General features: G+C 47.9%; 1 protein-coding gene across 1 annotated transcript; it reads left to right on the top strand.

Annotated features, from left to right (window-relative positions):
- The first annotated feature begins 312 nt into the window (after positions 1 to 312).
- vps35l (VPS35 endosomal protein sorting factor like) lies at positions 313 to 18,868 on the top strand. Its single transcript, XM_088936489.1, has 30 exons — positions 313 to 363; positions 1,555 to 1,654; positions 1,900 to 2,067; positions 2,210 to 2,332; positions 2,930 to 2,954; positions 4,403 to 4,479; positions 4,958 to 5,086; positions 5,454 to 5,538; positions 6,067 to 6,123; positions 6,225 to 6,321; positions 7,020 to 7,067; positions 7,390 to 7,483; positions 8,114 to 8,314; positions 8,989 to 9,035; positions 9,316 to 9,427; positions 9,837 to 9,953; positions 10,345 to 10,398; positions 10,605 to 10,685; positions 10,895 to 10,957; positions 11,196 to 11,281; positions 12,311 to 12,391; positions 12,633 to 12,696; positions 12,795 to 12,893; positions 13,435 to 13,512; positions 13,746 to 13,860; positions 14,677 to 14,816; positions 15,118 to 15,283; positions 15,786 to 15,904; positions 16,759 to 16,905; positions 18,092 to 18,868. The coding sequence occupies exons 1-30, from the start codon at positions 347 to 349 to the stop codon at positions 18,188 to 18,190; spliced, it is 2,889 nt and encodes a 962-aa protein (XP_088792615.1). The 5' UTR covers positions 313 to 346; the 3' UTR covers positions 18,191 to 18,868.
- Positions 18,869 to 20,234: the final 1,366 nt, after the last annotated feature.

Raw genomic sequence — 20,234 nt, forward strand, 5'->3', positions numbered from 1 at the left:
ATCAAAATGTCAAATTTCCAAGGACCCAAGGTTATGCTAACAGAAACGGGATGTGCTTGACATTCATTGTTGTCGCATACATGCACAACCAAACAGATACACCGTGTATTTACATAAAACAAACTACAGGTCAGGAATTTTTCAAGCAAATAAACTTGTACGGAAACGGTAGAAGCACCAGTTTCGAAGGGAAGTTAACAAAGCAGATGAAACTGGATGTCCAGTTCCAGCGGGGGCGTTTCTTTTCTCCAGACACAGAGGAAGTACAGCTCGTACTTCATTTCCCAGAATGCCTAAAGGTTAAAGTTGAACTTCGACGCCTAGTGGAAGTCACTTGACTGCGAAGATGTCTGCAGTACAGTGGTAAGGAAACAGTTTTGCTGGTTTTAATCGATCTAGACTGGGTCTCATTGTTGTGTAGACAGTTCTGATAATGTATTACACAGAGAGCCAGAGACGTTCAATGATGCTGCCAAAAAACAGAAGTTCCTCGTTAGACATTTTTCAGGTATTATGTGTAAACACCAGAGATATTAAAAATACATGTAAACTGCAGTTCTGAGTTAAATGCAGCAGATCAAGACAATCATGTTTTAGCATGAAGGTTAAAAACAAATAAAAGAACTTATTTTTTATGATCGTCTGTTGATCAGTTTGAGTGTGCATATGTGTATTTTGTATTTTCGGTGATCATGTGACCTGCTGGACGGTTCTCCTCGGGGCGATATATAGATACATCTCGGACATTTCGGTGGAGTAAAGATCGCCCTCGAACCTAACATCCCGTTTCAGCCAAAACTCCTGATGCACTGCACCGTTCATGTTTTTTTTTTATCGTTGCTCCTACCAATGCTACTGTACACCGTCATAATTATGTACAAACTTTAAGCAGTTCTAAGGACATGCATCTGTGTACAATTATAGCATGATGAGGGAGTTGTATTTGTATGTGGACTGTGAATTGCTAACACCGTATGGAAATGCTCTCCATACCACTAGAGAATGAAATAAATGATGAGTTTCATTACAGGCTTCTGTCTGGCCAATCGCAGCAGTCCATCAGCCCAGTTTGATATGAATGTTGTCGTAAGTGTAATGCTGAACAATAAGCATTACAATTAGTGCAGAATGTGTCAACAGGACTTTAAATATGTGCCTGTCCCTTCATTTGTCTGCCTCTCTAGACATAAGAGAGCTATAGCTGGTTCTGTAAAGCCTTCCATATGAAGAGGCAGTAAAACTACCGATTTCAGGTGTAACATTTTAATTGGCAGTTGTTTTAAATACATCGCTTCGATATTTAGCTGTAAGTGGTTTTGGCATTTTGGCCACTATTCCTCAAATAGCTGATAAGTATTTCAGTCAAGCAGCTGGTTCGTTAGTTCAGTTATGGCTTCAGTGAAGAATTCAAGCTCGGCTGGAGTGAAAACCCGGAGCTGGGAACCAGGACCAGGATTGGGAGCCCCAGTTGTAAGCCATCTTGAATGGGGTCTTGACGGCTTGGTTGTGTGTGTGAGTATGCTGGCGAGATGTGATGCCTCTCTCTGCTTCCAGGCACTCGAGGAATCGCCCCTATGAAGCCGAGCTGGCGGCGGGCTGTCTGGGGGCTGTGCCAGTCGAGGTTGGGGATTACCACCCACTGAAGCCCATCACAGTGAGTCCAGGCGGGCGATGAGGGGTCCTCTTTCACACCCAGACTGACCCCCAGCTGACCGAATCGGGTGTCTGTAACATACAGCCCTGTTTTCACTGATCACGAGTGAAAGAAGTGTGTTGTTTGAACTGGAGGCAGAAAACCTCCGTTTTCGAAAGGTTTCCACTCTCATTTAAGGAGCTCAGAGCTAAGTTAGCTTGCTTTTACAAGGCGCAGTGTCTCCGGTTGTGTCTGTATCCGTGCAGGTGACGGACACCAGGACGCGACGGCCCGGCCGTAAGGGCAGCTCTTCCTCATCCTCATCTTCCTCCAGCTCGGCCCCGGACCCCCTCAGCTCCATGCTGGATGGCACTGACCCCCTGTCAATGTTCGCTGCCGCCGCCGGAGACGCGTCAGTGCCCACCGCGTCCGGGGTGAGACTCGAGTACACGCTGACGGATCGCGACCCGCAGAGCCTGAGCGGCTCCGAGACTCTGAGATCGGCCGTGTTGCCTGTCTGCTGGCGAGCGGTGGGTGGCGTCGGGGCTGAACGGCTTTCGTGGATTCTTTCCTTAGGAATCTGGCAGGAAGAGGCGGGAAAAGGAAGATGAGGAAGGCGTGGGCATCGACTTTGAGCCCTGGGCGACCAAGCGTAGCGAGATCCTGGCCAGGTTCACCACCACTGAGAAGCTTTCCATCGTGAGTGGGTGCCAGTGGGCACAGCCGCTGGCCGGGCACCTGCCTGGCGTCTGCTGCAGCGTTTCCAACGACTGTTCTCCTTTCCTAGCTGCGGAGATCAGTGTTTTCTTCAAGAAATGTCCCCTGTCTGCTGTAGTTCCTTTACAGTGAAAAGGCAATATAGCCTTGAAGGGAATTTTTACGCATTTTCTTTCTCTAGGCTGTATGCCATTGAACTTAAAAGCTATACGGTCTAAAGCATCATTGCTTTGGCATGACTCTTCCAGATAAAATGTTAAACTGCTGTTCAGTCCCCATCATTCTCATTGAAATCAGGGCACGTTCTGATCAAGCACAGAATTTAAGGCATCTGGCCCCTGCTGTAATGTCTTATAGCGTCCTGCCCAGGGTGTATCCTGCCTTGCACGTGAGGATGCCTTAGATGAATTCAGTTTGCAGCATGAGGCAGCATGCGCTCATATAAGTAAAGCCTGCTCAAAACAAGAATGGTCTTTCACTACTGTGTTTTTTTTTCGTGTCCTAGGCTGCTGTGTTGAAAAGTGCTGGATTTTGTTATGTCTCGCTGATTATTTCTCTCTCTCTGTTTCCTCTTCTCAGAACTTGTTCATGGGGTTGGACAAAGGTGAGAAGAGTTCTGTAATCTGTAAAATACGTTGATGAGAATCTGCTTTTTAACCCTGCCGCTGTGGTTATCCTTATCTGTTGAAGACCTTGAACTGGTTCAGTTAAGCAAGAGAGAATAGTTTTACAGTTATCCTCACAAGGGGGAACATTCTACATCTACCCGCTAAATTTCATAATGAATATTGTTTTTTTTATTTTCTTGGCCAGTTGGTAAACTGCATGAGTACCAGTACTGTGAAAATTACCACAATTTCATTTTCTCCCTAGTTAACTACGTTTTTGCTACTGTGTGTTCTCTAGTATTAATTTTACAAAGAATTGGGTAAATTAGGTTGAATTACTGCTTGTGCGAATTGTGATACTGGAAGCTCAGGCAGAATTAAAACTGTACAGGCTGGAGGTGTGTGGAGGGTTTATTTCTTTGTTGTTTGTTGGACAGTCTAGGGTATATTCCTGTTGTGCACGTACAGTTTTAATTGTGTCTGCCTATTTGAGGAAATTCCCCTCCCAGTAACCCTGTGGTACATCAGCCTTGCTCCCAATCCTGACTCTGGACGCACACAGACCTCCGCGTTACACAATTGAACCCTTCAAGGGGAACTATAATCCCAATTTCTCAGACCGGTTATTCAATCTCGGTTACAAAATAAAAGCATTGACGGCAGAGTAAAAATTTCCACATTTCGAATGAGCCACAAAATTGTAAACTTTGTGAAAGTACTATTAGTGGCCATGTTGTGGCAAAGCCCTGGTCTCACCGCGAGCGAGAGCGAGAGCTCCCGAAAATTGCAACGTGAAGCGGCCCTTCCTGCTCACTAGTCACCGGGATGACGAATGTGATGTGATGTCCAAGCGCATAAGTACAGGTTGAGCAGCAGACATTTCACCGCAGAAACGTTCCAACATCATCTGCGTGCAGAGTTGACAAGTAGTTTTTGTCGGCAAAACCATCTAAAAATTGAGAGCAATATTTCTATTGGATTAAAAGAGATGTCTTCACAAGTCTGCTGGCTTACAATGTAATAGGGCCGCTTCACCTCACCGGACGTTTTGTTGCCTTGCACTGAATTTCAGAATAAGGCACTGCGCATACCTGGAAATTTAGTCTATTTTGTGATGTAAATTGGAGGTTTTACACGTTACTGTGTACATTATGCTTTTATTACAGTTTGAAATACACTCAACAATACTGATTCTTTCTAACCCCCAAATTGCATTTGCAGTTCCCCTTTAGTTATATTTCTTAATTACAGTAAATATTTTGAGTAGGAAACAAACCCTGCGAAAATTCCCGTCAAGCACTTTGCTAGTTCTGTCAGGGCTTCAGTCGGGTAATGAAGCTGGGCTGGAAGGAAAACCAGGAGGTGGATGATCCTCCAGGTCCAGGATTGGGAGCCCCTTGGGCTAGCATGCCGGGTCACTAAGAGCGGAATGTGTGATTGACAGGGAAGGCGCCCAGTCCTGGCTCAGCGGTGTCGGAGAAAGTGCGGACTCGGTTGGAGGAGCTGGATGACCTGGAGGAGGTGAGGGGACGCTTGCATTTTTTCCTACTTTGCTATTCTTCTCCAAAACTGATGCCTCGTCTTTCTCAGAACCAGCCAGGCCGGTCCCGAGTCAAGGTTACTTCTGTCAGTTCAGCCTGACAGGTTCAAGGACTGAGAATGGAGAGATTAGGTTTAAGGGACACCAGTGAGAGCCTATGGCATGTGGGAACCAGGAATCAGAATGAATCCAACCTGGCTTAGCATCAGCAATGGTGCCTATGCTTTAAAATAATTTTGTTTTTAAAACTTAAGGGTCGAGTCTAAAACTTCAGCTTTCCAGGTTTGCAGACATATCAGGACTAGGTCTGAAGCAGAAAGCTGATCGTGAGAGCGCGAGAGCGGACATCGAGTGACAAAACCATTCCTCTACCGAGCGGCCTGTTAAATCAGCATCATCGCGGGTTGGACTGAATTTCTCCCCTCCGTCTCCCCTCATCTCTGTGCGTTTTTTTTTCAGGGCTCGCAGAAGGAGATGCTGAACCTCTCTCAGCAAGACTACGTCAACCGCATCGAGGAGCTCAACCAGTCTCTGAAGGAGGCCTGGGCTTCAGATCAGAAAGTCAGGGCGCTCAAGATCGTCATCCAGGTCTGGGGACGCGGGCTGGTTTTCTGTCCAGTTTTGTCTGGTCAGCTGTCTGTCAGTGTGACGCACTGCGTCTGTTTCTATCTGTATGACTGACCTAAATCTAACACAGCTGGGATTCCATTTAGAGGCTGACTCAACCTGTAGGGTAAATTCCGAATCATAGTAATACACAGGATTTCAGCTGTGCTATTTTCAACACAGCAGATCATGCAGACCGCTGTTAGATATTCTGTGTTCTATGTAATGAAATTACTTAGTCAACTCGTGATTATTTGATATCGGTGTCCAAAGTTTCCTGAGGGTTTCTTCTGCATATACGGCCCAGGAAACTCCTGGTATAATTTGTCTGTGTGTGTTTGTGCTGCAGTGCTCCAAGCTACTCTCTGACACAGCCGTGATCCAGTTTTATCCCAGCAAGTTTGTGCTGATCACAGACATCTTGGATACTTTTGGTGAGTATGTGAGGCCCGGTCCACAGGTGTTTGATTATGCCAAAGGTTTTCTTTTCAAACTGGTCGTATTTTTCCAGAGGTGCGACAAAGGTGCCGAAAGTATTGGAAGGAAATACACGCATGTTATCCAGAAGGTAGCCGGTAGATTTCATTGGCATCTGTTGGCATCGTCCTCCAAGAACGATGAGAGTTACCAGACAAGGACATCATTAATTCAAGTCACTACAGCTTCCAGAGAAAGGATTTTTGATGACCCCTGGTTGTTTTCAAACTATGGAATCGCCGGTTGTTATTTTATTATCCCACCCACTTAGGGATCACCCAGTGTGTCCTTTTTGTTGTTGTTTCGGCTGGCGGCTACAAACAGCGCCTTCGTTCTTCGCTTGTGTTCATTTTGTATTGGCTTTTTTTAAATTCTGGATGCGTCCGGGTGCTAACTGAAGGCACTTTCCAATTTGAAAGCCCTCTCTCGTTTCTCTTGTCCCCCAAACACCCAATTCAAGTGGGGATTTCTCTTTCTGTTGCCAGGGCGGCTGGTGTACGAGAGGATCTGGACCATGTGTTCTGACTCTAAGCCCTTTCCAGGTGAGGGCCTGTCGTTGCTGATGGTTTGTCTGTATCTGAGGTTCTGTCTGCTGCCATGTTTCTGTCTTTTTAATTCCTCCCTCCTGGTTTCCTCCTTACAGAGTCCTTTTCCCCAGAGGATGTTAATGACACAGCGAAAGAGACCTGCCTCAACTGGTTCTTCAAAATTGCCTCCATCAGAGAGCTCATCCCTCGACTGTATCCTTGACACTGTGATGTACATCCAGTACCCTCACTGCCTTGACAGCAGGCTTTCCTCTCAGTGGCGGCCATTAATACATTTGGGAGAACATTGTATAACATCAATAAACGCTTATCAAATTCGAGGTCATGGTGACCTGGGGCCTCTCCCAGAAAGCACTGGGCACGAGGCAGGATATACCCCAGATGAGATGCCAGTCTATTGCAGGGCTCCCACAGTCACACACACGCACACCAGGGCCAATTTTACATAAGATAATTAACCTGCCACCATGTCTTTGGACTGTGAGAGGAAACTGGAAGAAAACCACACAAACCCGGAGAGAGCATTCAAACTCAACACAGACAGCACCCCGGGTCTGAAACTGACCCCAGGGTCCCAGGCGGCAATACTAACCACAGACTTCAAACTTTGCACATTTGCAAACTATTATGCCCTTTGGCAAAAACCTACATTTATCTTAAGCTCGGTCAACAGGAATAAAAAAAATAGCACTTGCGCTGCCCCAGAACTCTATATATTTTCAGATATATTTAAACCATAGGTCAGTGGATTTTAAATCAACACTTAAAGTTGTAAAAATCTTTTTAACAGCAGGTTTCTGAAGTTTTGTTTTTGGCCAGGCTCTCGGTTGTCTTTCAGCTGCACACAGGTTCTCTGAGGTTCCACTGCTTTTCCTTCACAGCGCTGAGAGATATGTGGAGGCCGCCATCCTGAAGTGTCACCGGTTCCTCTCGAAAGCGTGGGTATTTTTCCTGTATTGGCATGACCGATGAGTTACTGTGTTGCCAAAGCAACAGAAAAATAAAAAAAGCCTGTTCCTTGGGCTGTGGTCACTGAGCCTGTCCTCTCTGGGCGTCCAGTTGCATTGGTCAGGCTTTGGTCAAGGAAACTGGACCTCTTTATCTTGTCTCTTACCTTCAAAGCTTTGGAAAGAAGTGGATTTCCAGCCCACTCTATAGCAAAGTCCAAGGTGGACATGATTTTTGCTGCGTGAGAGCAGCCTGCTATCTCCAGTGCTGTCTCTGCTGTCTCCAGTGCTGATCCCTGTCTCTCTCCCACAGTGGGATCCAGGAGACTCTGCCACGGCTCACGGCCATGATTCGGGGAATCGGAGATCCGCTGGTGGCTGTTTACGCCAGGGCCTACCTGTGCAGAGTAATACTCTCTCCCTCTTCCGCTCCCCCTGCCTGGAACTGTCCTGCTACACCTTTGTGGGAGTTCTCCCCGCCCCCCCGAGCCCTGGCCAAACGAGGGTCTGGAGACATTCACTGCCATCCTTGAATAAAGCATAATTAGTGTTGGCTAAAGGGGTATTGCGTCTAACTCACCTGTGCTGTCCTGGGAGTCATGGGGGTAGATGATTCTGCGAAAGTCAAGAGGACCTTGGCTTAATAATTAGCTTTGTGGAACCAAGAATAGGAGGCACTTCTTTACTCAAAGGGTGGTGGGAGTCTGGAACAAGCTGCCCAGCCACCTTGTTAAACTTGATTCCTTGGCTCCTTTCAAGAAACAAAGATCCTGGGATCAGTTCAGTACTGAATATATAACGGGCTGGATGGGCAGAATAACCTCTCAGCTGCGGTCGTCACCTGATGTGATGCAGTCTTGATCTAGTGCCGTCCGAGCCACTGAGCTCAGCCAGCACTATGAACGAGGGTCCTGCTTGTCTGAGTCGCCTGGAAGCCCCCCCCACCCCCAAGCTGTTTCACATTTCAAAGTGCATCCAAGTTTGTTCTCCTAATGTCTGCTCCCCTGGTCATTTGCCATCGCTCTCTTCTCGCGCAGATCGGCATGGAGGTCTCCCCTCACCTGAAGGACAGCCTCAACAGGAACTTCTTTGACCTGCTGACCACCTTCCAGCAGGTCCACAGCGACAGTGTGCAGAACCAGCTGCTGCTGCAGCACGTGGAGATCCCGGCCTATCTCATCCTCTACTCCCCCGCCGTGCACTGGATTCTGCAGTGCGTCTCCTACCGGGCACCCGAGGTACAGTACTGTACCGCACACCCCGCACAATCTTCAGGAAGCGCTCCACAGCACGGCGGGTTGACATGCAGCCATTTTTCTAAACGCTTCGTCCAGTTCCTTCGGGGTGGGGGAGAGGGAGCCTATCCCAGCATGCAAGAGGTGCAAGGCAGGAGTCCTGTTGCATGCTGGGATCCTGGACGGGATGCCGGTCCATCGCAGGGCAGACACACAGACCCAGGGCCAAAGTTTAATGAAGCCACTTAACCTACCAGAATGTCTCTGGACTGTGAGAGGAAGCCTGAGCACCCAGAGGAAACCCACATGAACACGGGGGGAACAGACAAACTCCACACAGATGGCACCTCAGGAATTGAGCTCAGGGCCCCAGCACTGTGAGGCAGCAGTGCTGACCACTGCATCACCTTGCCACCTTTCAAGTTTACATCTGGTTTTGCTTTCTAAATTTGAGGAAAAAAAAAACTCCCCGTACATTACTCTTTTAGTACGCTCATGTACATATACGTCTATATGCTCGAATAAGTAGGTCTTCTCAAGGAAAATTCTAAAAGCACAAAAAAATACAGCCTCTGTAAAAGGAGAAAAATGAAATTGGCAGTAGAGGTGACTGTTCTTATGGCGCTTAGTGCCAGCCTAGTGGCAGGATGACCCCTGACTCTGCTCTTTGTTTGCAGGCCTTGCTGACGGAGATGATGGAGAGGTGTAAGCAGCTGGGGAACAAGTAGGTTTCCTGTACTTTGCTTTTGTAGTCCTCCTCATGGCTTTCAGCTCTTTTTAAATGGTGTCTGCTATAAGAAATAAAGGTTTTCTTAAGTGAGGTATGTGCACTTACAGGACACTAGTTGCCTTTCTGGATTTTTCTGTTTTTTTATTATTGTGGCTGTGGAAATAAAATCACCTGCACTTGTGTAAGCGTGCTGTTCGCTTGTGTTGAGTCATGAAGTCAATGGTAAACAGGGTCCGGGTCTCACTGAGCTGTTCCCCCCCCCCCCCCCCCACAGTGCTCTGTTGTTGAACTCGGTGATGTCGGCGTTCCGGCCGGAGTTTGTCGCTGCCCGAGCCACTGACTTCATCGGCATGATCAAAGAGTGCGACGAGGCCGGCTTCCCCAAGGTAATCCCGCCAGAAAGCTCACACCCCCTCCGCACACCGCACATACAGATCGCTCATATCGACCACAGCTTCTTAAGAGTGGAATTCGGACAACGTCCGAGGGAAAGAAATCCGCCTACAGAGAACCGGGAAATTTGAAGGGGCATGTTCCATTGAGAGTCCAATCCAACATGGCCTCTTGATCTGTGCTGTAGTGTGTAAGAGGGCGGCAAGTCGGTCAGGTGACTGAGGGCAGCAGCTCAATCCCCACTGCTTTATGGGAAATGTAGTCCAGACAGGGCCTGCCGTTGCCTGAACCTTCAGCCCTCCTGCATGTATAAGAGCCTAAATCTTGACCGGGATAATCTCTCTCTGCTTTTTTCTTTTTGGAATAACCTTCATCTCCGTTTCTTCCCTCCTTCCTCGCCAGCACCTCTTGTTTGGCTCGCTGGGGCGCAGCCTGGCCAGCGCGGACCCTCCCGAAGTGGACCGGCTCGGTATCCTGAACGAGGCCTGGAAGGTCATCACCAAGCTGCGGAGCCCGCAGGTACAGACGGCCACCGAGACGCATGAACTGAGCCACGGCCCGCTGGTGCTGCTTCAGCCTGTCGTCAGTAATGTACCTGGCTGATGCTTTTAAGCAGAGTGACTTCCATTTGTACAGGTGGGCATTTTGCTGATGCAATCAGATTGCAGCACCATGTTCACCATACAACAGCTGTGCCCCCACCAAGGATTTGAACCCAGAACTCCCCAGTTACACATCTTATGCCCTGATCATTGCATAAGACCGTTGTCTAATGAGCAAAGTGCAGCAGCGTCCGTTTAATCCTGGGTTACGAGTGTTGGCTCAGGTCAGGTTTATGAGACCCTGTGGGAGGGCTTGTTTCTGACTGCTCTCTCTTCTCTTTCTTTTCATCCCGTCTGGCTCCTGGCAGGACTACATCAACTGTGCAGAGATCTGGGTGGAGTTCACTTGCCGCCACTTCACCGTGAGTCCACTAGGGGGCAGTAGAGGGAGATTGTCTTGTGTCTCAGTTCCGGTTTACAGAAAGAGATGGTATCATTGTGATTAAACTGTGTGATGATATAGGGTTATCTGAATATTCATTGCTTTTTAAAAAAAAAATATTCCTCATTTAAAAATCTGTGTCTGGCAGAACCAAAATAATTGTTCTGCATTTCTTTTGTCCCACAGAAGCGGGAGGTTAACACGGTGCTTTCTGACATAATCAAACACATGACGCCTGACCGTGCCTTTGAAGATGCCTACCCCCAGGTAACCTGCAGTTCAAGTCACTAGTGTAGTTCAAGGGCTGCTCTGTCCAGCCTGTAGGTCATAGGTCACTTGGTCTTAGGTCAAAGTGAATTTGGACGATCATCAAAGATTCTAAATTTATTATTTTATGTGTTTCTGCCCGTTTTTTAGAGCCATGGTCACAAGCCCTAGGAGAGACAGGCTGGCTAATTGTGTGTTGTGCTTTACAGCTGCAGTCTGTGATCAGGAAGATTCTGACGTACTTCCAGGACTTCTCTGTGCTGTTCTCCATGGTGAGTTGACTCGGATATTGGTGGGAGAGCTGAGAAGGAGGTATGGGTGGCTGGATTTTGCCATTAAGGCTTAAGCTGGATGAGATCTGCTTGCATGATAGTTATTGGGGGAGCTGGAAATAGGAGGAGCATGAAAATGGATGATGGACAAGCCTGGTTTTAAAGAAGGTGGGGGTTGGGGGGTACTGTGGTAGGTGCAGGTGGGACAGGACAGTGAGAAGACTGTCTCTTTCCACAGGAGAGGTTCCTGCCCTTTCTGGACATGTTTCAGAAGGACAGCGTGAGGGTGGAGGTGTGCCGTTCCATCATGGAGGTCTTCATCAGGTCTGTGCGTCTCCATGCTTCCTTTTCTTTTGCTCTTGCCTGTCAGTTTATCTAGCAGCTCAGTTCGATTCCCCTGCTTATCGTTTCCCGTCTGTCCTCCTCGCTGTATCCCTCTCCCGCCTGTTCTCCCTCGTGTTTCCTGTCCGAAACCGCGCTCAGATTCCCATCTCAAGTAACGGGTGGATTTCACTGATGCCCAAGCAGGACAAGAGTAAATGATGAACCGTCTTTTTTTTCCCTCCACCCCCCCAACTGTGGAGGACATCTTTACTTTCAATACATTTTTCTCATCTTTTCATTTCGTTATTACATCTCTTTCCCTTCCTTTACTTACTAAACAATTTTAATTTCCTTCCACTCCATGTATCTTGCATATCTCACACTCTGTCTTTGGTGTCTTATATATCTACAACTTTGTGTCTGTGGTGCTATTGAGATTTGTCTCTAGGAGGTCCCATACCTGATTGAATTAAATTGATTTAAATCAATTTAAATTGATTAAATTATTTTACCTGCTGGTGTGTAAGCAGTCTTTTCATGTTGAGTTTGTGCAAGAGCTTCATGAACCCATTCCATGTGCAATGGCCCCGTATTAACTACCCATTTCTGCATGACAGCTCTTTTAGCAACAATACAGAGAGTTGGCATTTTTACCCTGAACTGAAATTTTAAACTTGGACAGATCCCTCAGAGTACGAGTAACAGCCCATCAATGGGATTGATGTATCAGGATGTCTGAGTGTTTTCTGTGCTGTATGCATGATGAACTTTAAAACATGGAATTAACATATATGACTTACAAGGAAAACAAGAAACGGATAATCTCACATGTTGAGAAGTGAAGTAAATGTAGGTTCTGCACAGCACAAAAACCGCTCCTGTTCCGTCTTCTCCTTTCCTCTCATTCCTCATGATTCCTCTCCCTCGACTTCCTGAGCCTTCTGCTTCTCCTCTGTCTCCTCCAACTCAAACCTGGCCTCTCGGTCTGCGCGTCTTGCTCGTTCCTTGCCAGCCTGTCTGTGCCCACAGGTGCCAGCAGGAGCCCACCCGCGACCCGGTCATCCTGAACGCCCTCCTGCACGTCTGCAAGACCATGCACGACTCCGTCAAGTAAGCACCACATCCTTTCAGCCTTCCAAATCCAGACTAACTGTATGTTTTATTTGTCCAAAAGTCGAGCTGCTAGGTTTTGGTTTGCCTCAGGACACTGATCACTCTCTCTGTGCCCCTGCAGTGCCCCAGGGCTCTGATCACTCTCTCTGTGCCCCTGCAGTGCCCCAGGGCTCTGATCACTCTCTCTGTGCCCCTGCAGTGCCCCAGGGCTCTGATCACTCTCTCTGTGCCCCTGCAGTGCCCTGACGCTGGATGATGAGAAGAGGTCCCTGGCCCAGCTGATCAATGGCTTCATTCGAATGGTGCGTTCTTGTTTTCTGGGCAGCCAGTCCATCTCACTGGCTCTGCGCCTTCGCCTGGTCTGTCCCCCGCTCACCCCATGCCTGGGTCTCTCTGCCAGGTGTCGTTTGGCCGGGACTTCGAGCAGCAGCTGAGCTTCTGTGTGGAGGCCCGCGCCACCTTCTGTAACCTGGAGCCCGTGATGGTGCAGCTCATCCACGTGAGTCCAGCAGGGGGCGACACTGAGGGGGGGGACGTGCACGACCTGATACATGATTGGGTGGGGAGACAGTTTTGTGTTGTTCAATGCAGAAGTCCCACATCTGACTCTGATTTTATGTATGTCTGGGTCTGTTGTAGGGGACAGCACAGGTTAAGGGCACAGGCCTCTGCAGACATGCAGTGAATTCGTCCCGGCATGTCTACCAGCTGTGCCTGTTTTGGGAATATGTGGAATACTACATGTTTCAGTCCTCTTAATGCCACCAGAATTAAGATGGGATAAGCTACGGCATGTTGAGCCTCTGAGCTCAAGTAATTTACTTGTATTTAGCATTTTTAGAAGATGCAAAATTGTAAAAAGTCCTTGTGACGAGACCTTTGTATTAATTAGTGTAAAGCTTTGTAAATGCAGATTTGAAAATTTGAAAATCCCGTCTTAGTATTTTTTCTGCCTGTGCTTCTGTGGGTACAGAGAGAGAGTGTGCGTGTGTGTGTGTACACCTCTGTGCGCGTGTGACGGCGATGCCCTCTGTCCGCAGACGGTGAACCAGCTGGCCATGGAGACGCGCCGCGTGATGAGAGGGAACCACTCCCGCAAGACTGCAGCCTTCGTCAGGGTGGGTGCCGCGCGCGGCTGGGCCTGGGGGTGGCTTCTGGGGTCTCGCTGCGGAACGGGCTGGAAAAAAAGAGCGTTTTTGCATTCATTTGTGCATGTGGAGTTCAGTTGGTTTGCGTGACCGAAGTTAGTTTAATTTAGATCAGATGTGTTGTTTTTGGCATGAAATTGCCACTGCTTTTTTAACTGGGCCGAGGCTCCACGCTGACAGTCAGTGGCTGCTTGTCTCCGCAGGCCTGTGCTGCCTACAGCTTCATCACCATCCCTTCCCTCACCAGCATCTTCAGTCGGCTCAACCTCTACCTGCTCTCCGGACAGGTGGCGCTGGCCAACCAGTGTCTTTCCCAGGGTGAGTAGAGCACACTGGGTAACGCAGGAGAGCGACACAGGACCACAGGTTAACATTGTGTTTGGCTTTAAGAAGTGCACCTGTACCTCCTTTTACAAATGTTATTTTAATGAAAATTCGACACTACGAGATGTGTGAATTGGTATTCACGGATTGGTAACTACGAAGAAGCGATACGAAGGAAGATTTTTGACCCCTTGCCAAATGTAGAAAGTGAAAACGTAAAATCGGGGTCCTGCCTCTGGTCATTAAAAATCCCAGGGCGTTTCTCGAAAAGAGTAGGGGTGTAACCCCAGTGTCTTGGCCAAATTTCACCCAGGACTTTACCAATCATGACCTCCTAATAATCCCCATCTCTGAACTGTCTTCATCACTCTGTTCTCCTCCCCATAGCTAGCTGAGTGCTGGTGTGTGGGGAGTGTACAGGTGCACTATGGCTGCCATCACATCATCCAGTTTGGGCTGCACACTGGTGGTGGTGGGGGGGAGTCCCCTTTATCTGTAAAGCACTTTGTGTGGAGTGTCCAGAAAAGCTCTATATAAGTGTAAGGAATTGTTAATTAGTATTATTACTTTCTGGGCACTGTAGGAGCTCTGCAGGATGGTGTACAGAGAGAGAAAGGGTCAGTGTGAAGGGTGCTGACCACTGACCAGAGAAGTCCCTCAAACAGCAGATCAGCAGGCACTGTGGTCAGTATAGGATGACCACCTTGTGGAGGTGCGGTACTGATCCGCTCCTCACTCAAGTAGTGCCACATCTTACAGCAGTGCCTTATCCCCTCGTCTCGTATCTCCTGTCCCCCTTCCCTGGAGCAGCCGATGCCTTCCTGAAGGCCGCCGTCAGCCTGCTGCCTGAGGTGCCGCGCTCGCTCAGCGTGGACGGGAAGCTGAGGTCGTCCGAAGGTTTCCTCCTGGAGTTCATCCACAACTTCCTGTCCACACTGCTGGTGGTCCCGGTGAGTGCCCCCCCCCCGCCTGTCTGCTCCGGCCCAGGGTGTGCTGTAGGGAGACCGGAGAGGCGATCCGGCTGTCAGCCTGGTGTGAGGAGATGATCTTTCCAAGTTCCAAAGCCTGTATCTCAGTGGACTTTTCATGCAACGTGATGGCGTTTTGCTCCACTGGGAAACACAACAAGCTCGCTGGATGAGGCGACAGTAGTTTCTTCTTGGTTCTTCTTCTCAATTTACTTGTAGTAAAAAATTGAAATTAGAAATTGAGCGTACCCCCCCCTCTCCCTCCCTCCATCTGTGTGGGCAGGACCACCCGGAGCAGGGCGTGCTGTACCTGGTGCGCGGGCTGCTCAACGTCATCCAGGACTACACCTGGGAGGACAACAGCGACGCCAAGGTCAGATTGTACATCAGCGCCTTACACCTGCTGGCCGCGCTGAGCCAGGAGAACTACCTGTACTGCGTTCCCAAAGGTATCGGGGCTCTGTGACGCTTCTTACAATAGCCGCAGCGCGGGGGGCAAGATCTTCAGCTATGCACTCTGTCTTCCATCTGTATCCGGGGAAAGGCCTCAGGTTTGAGCTGGTCTTGGGGTTCAGACGCAGTGTGGCCTCCTCACTACGAGGCCTGATGGTTTGGGGGTTACCCCTCCACCCCTGAGATGTCCAGATTTTGGACGTCCCCTTTTTTTGCTTTTAATACCCAGAACTCTGTCTCTGAAAAACGCAGCTAGAAATATTTTCATTCGCAATCCGTGCAGACGTAAAGGGAAACGAGATGAAGGTCAGACAGGAGCTGTGTGACTCTTAATTTGACTCAAGTCTGGCCGCTGGCGCCAGTGATGACGCCAGGGAGATACCTCTCGTTTGAGAGCGGTGGTGCCAGCCCACGATGAGGTCTTACCCCTGTGTGTGATGTTTGTGAAATTGTACGCCTCTTTAACTTTGTGGCCCTTTACTCCCCTCCCCCGGGCAGTGGACTCCAACGAGACGCTGTATGGGGGGGACCCCAAGTTTGTGGCCGAGATCAACAAGCTGTGTGAGACTCTGATCGGCCAGGTCCTGGACCACCTGAAGACCCTGGGCAGAGAGGAGGTGAGCCTGGTGCAAAGCACACACATCCGCTGGGAGAAATCCCAGGCCATCCATCTAGATCGATTGGCTGCTTTTAAAACACAACAGGGGTTTCTCCATGCAACATCTTTATGCAAAGAGTTTTTGGAGCATGGATCAAGCTACCCAGCCATGCTGTTGAAGCCCTGGACTCTTTCATAGCTGGATGACATCCTCTAAATCAATTAACTACTAATCCCCAAATATTCTCGTTTTCAGCCTTTCTTATGTTCTTATGGTCTCTTAACGATGTTTTATCACAGACCTTTCTACAACCATCAGCCCAGCACTCTTATTCAACATGAGGCAGCAGAGTTAGTTCACACAGATTTTCAGAATTCCAGTCTCCACCATCCTTTCTTGAACATGCACAAATATTTCCTTGTATGCTAATGAAATCAAAGTTGTTTTTTTAAAATATTAATATTCAAGGACAAAGAAATGGGCGTGTTTAGGACCTACAAGTAATTGTCACCTTTTAATGGAGAATGATCTGGTCATCCCATGATGTTTAAAGGCCTAGCAACTGAAGAATACCAGCAAATAGGTGTTTTTTATCCCCTCCCCTAGAGTCAGAATAAGAATACTCCACCCCCAGAAGATGCTCTTGGCTCTCTGCAGAGTGACGTTCCTCTTCCTTCTACTCCTGGAAAGTAGAGAAAGCAGTGAGGGCTATTCCTCCTCTCCTGGGAATATGTGGAAAATGATTCCTTTATATCCCCTTTCCCAGACCTGTATCCTGTTTAGACCTTGAGGAAATTGTAGCTGCTTGCGAGTTTTGTTTATGGCCTGTGCTGGGCGTGTGCGTGACACTGCTCCCTGTGCGTGTGTTTCAGACCCTGCGCAGGCAGAGCTCGCTGGCCTTCTTCCTCTTCAGCAGCCTGGTGGCTCACGCGGACCTGCGGAACAACCGCCTCAACCAGCTGGCCGTCAACCTGTGGAGCCTGAGCCAGAGGCATGGCTTCGCTGACACACGGACCTCGGTGAGCCCGGCGGGGCGGGGACTCACGCACGCACGCATACAAACACACGTGTGCTCTCATGCTTACACACGCTTGCACACGTGCACACAGTCACACACACTCACTTGCGCATGTGCACACAGTTACACACTTGCTTGCACACGTGCAGTTAGACACGCTCACACTTACACACTTGCTCACACACATGCACACAGTTGTGCAAACGCACTTGTGCAAAGTTACATGTGCTCACATTTGCTCACACACATGCACACAGTTGTTCAAACGCACTCATGCTTACACGCTTACTCCCACACATGCTCACACTTACGCACGCACGCAAGACTGCACACTCCCTTGCACACATGCACACAGTTACACAAGCTCACACTTACACACTTGCTCACACACATGCACAGTTGTGCAAATGCACTCGTGCACAGTTACACGCGCTCACACACAAACGCACTCATGCTTACACGCTCGCTTCCACACATGCTCACACTTACACACACACTCATACTCACAAGAGTGCACTGTACTCCTTTTACTACAGAGCCAATCTCCTGCACTTTTTATAGAGCGGCTGGATGAAAAAATTAATTCTGTTTAAGCAGTTTTTTAGCATAGATTAAATGAAAGACCGTTCAGATGTCCAGGAGGCTATAAAACTGCTTCATAGACACACCACTTGAAGAAATATACTGTCGATGAAAACACAGAAACTGCTGCTGTTGTTTTTGGGATCCTATCATCTCTTATTTAATTTATTATTCCCAGCTCTACTCCAGCAAAGTGAAAACTGACAGATCATATAATCTTCCACTTTTAGTTCACATCACTTCTACTTCATGACAGAACATGTTTGATAAATAGAGCAAAATACCCCGACAAAACCATAAAAACGTGAAGTGACACATGACCATAATTGAGTTGGTGCCAACGGGAAGTTGGTGCCAATGTTCCATAATGCGAAGACAAGTTTGGGAAATCGGAGAATTGCTCATGTATGATAAACAGTTGTCTAATGTGCTGGGATCTTGCCAGTATCCACACTTTGACATTGTTTTGGAATAGCTGGAGTCTTTCACCTGCACGCTAGAGTCATGGGAGAGTTTTGATGCGCTGAGTGGCCTGTTCTTGTCATAAAACCTCCTTGTATTCTTTCCACACGCGTGCGAACTGGCCTGTTCTTTATTCCTCACAGGTGCGCACACTGGAGTTCATCAAACAGCAAAGCCGCCAGCCGGACATGGCCCACTTCTCGGAGCTGGCCCTGCGTCTCCCCCTACAGACCAGGACATGAAACCACACCCCCTGCAGACCCGTCCCTATCCCATCACAGACTGCACTTCCATCGTCGGCTGCCTGCATGTGGGCAGTCCCAGGCTGGGAGAACTCATGGAAGAATAGCTTGCAAACAGGGAAACACGCTGTCCTCAGCACATAGTATAATAATAGATATTTCTTGGTCGTTTTCTGGTAATCCAGTCGTGTTAGGGGGAGGCTGGTTAGAAGGGTGACCTGTGCTGTCATTTGTGTGAGAGGTTTGCAGAAGCCCAGCAGTATCAAAATGAGGAACCCAGACATGTAAATGCAGGAGAAAGTCTGGAATGGGGCTTGCTGGTCTCTCTGGCCTGACACCACTGTTGAAGAAGGAGCTGGAGCTTATTCTCCGTGTGGCGCTTGGTGGGGGACACGAGAAGAAAGCTCCGAGGCTCTGCTCCGCCCCTTGCTTTTGACGTGCGCCAAATTTAGAAATAGGAAGCCCTGTCTCGGCCACTTGCTCGTTGTCAGTGCTATCACAACCTGAGTTACCAGCTGGAAAATGCAAAAGGCTCCCCCCGCAGACCCGGGGGGTCATTGCAAAGAATTAGAGGGTTTCAGCTTGTGGGATTGCCTGTTTATCGTCATAAAGCAAAGGAACGTGCAGTGTCTGTAATGACTGTAATGATCCCTATTCTTCAAATATAAGAATATCTAATAATATTGTTATAGTGATTTTGTTACTTCGTCACTATTGTACCCGGAGTGTGACAGGAGGAAATAATATTCTTAAGAGGAATAGGAACTAAAAAGGGTTAAAAAAATATCAGAGGCAGTATCTGACTTATTTTTGTCACATTTGGTAGCAAATATATATTTCCAGTGTCCTGTCATCGCTGCAGAGAAGTGTGCATTACGAAGAGGGTTCTGAGCGCATGGAGCTAGCTCTGTGAAGCTGGCCCCCTTGCAGACGATTAATTAAACCCGCTGCATTAGTGCTGCGTTTGTGTCGCTTCAGGTATCGTCTTGGGTAATCGTGTGACCACGTATGGCGACTTTCACTTTGATAATTGGCTGTCCCATAACGGGATAGCACATTCTCGCATATTGTATGTGATCATCACACTATAGCACAATTGTCATATAATTCCTACATCATCATTAGTTTTAAGCAGGAGAATCGATTCCAGGGCATTGTTCTTGTTTGAGAATGTGTGTTAGTATCCTAATGGTTAAAACTGTGTTCACGGGAGGTACACACTGGTACAAGGCGCAAACTGTAAAATTTCATCTTGAATAAACCCCAGGGGAAAGCAGATCTGTGCGCATTTCGCAGCGTTGCATATTGATGGCAACACTAAAGCCACAGTTCAAGTTATCGGTAGCTTAAAATGTAGGGACTGTCATTGCACAATGTACCAAGTTGTTCATACATGGAAATGAACGTTGTTATTATTATGAACGTCTTGTAATTGCGAGATAACGTTTTTTTTGATGGCGGAAATGCGTTTCCGACTTTTCTTAGTGTCCGTTTAAATATGAAAATCAAGGGACGTTTAAAGATTCGTTTTTTAAGCAATAGCTGACAACTTTATTTTTTTCTTTTTATCAGTTATCAAAGAGACAGCTGTAAAAATGCAAAAACGGAATATAATTTTAAACATTTCATAGCTTGTAAATGACGCACTTTTTAACTTATTCTCACTGCAATTACGTGATTTACAGTTAGTCATAAAAAAATAGTCCCCTGCTTCAGTGAGTCCCACACTGTTAAAATTATACGCTATCTGTGCACACTGGCGACCGCACCTCTCAGTCACCGTAACACACAACTCCAGGCTCTTCTAGCAGTTAAACCGAAACCGATCGAAATCGAAAACAACGTCCACAGCGGTCGGAATAAAACACATACGAGATACATTCGAAAAAATGTTAAAATATATCTACATGCCCGTATACACAATATTTTTTAAAAGTGGATTCCGTTGTCAAACATGACACTAGTAAGAGCTCTGCTCTATCTCGTTTGTGGTTTTTATGAAGACGTACAAATGATTCAGAGGTTAGAAGGTTGTCTTCTATTT

This window comes from Atractosteus spatula, chromosome 18 (genome assembly GCF_055471065.1).
Source record: "Atractosteus spatula isolate fAtrSpa1 chromosome 18, fAtrSpa1.hap1, whole genome shotgun sequence".
NCBI lineage: Eukaryota > Metazoa > Chordata > Actinopteri > Semionotiformes > Lepisosteidae > Atractosteus > Atractosteus spatula.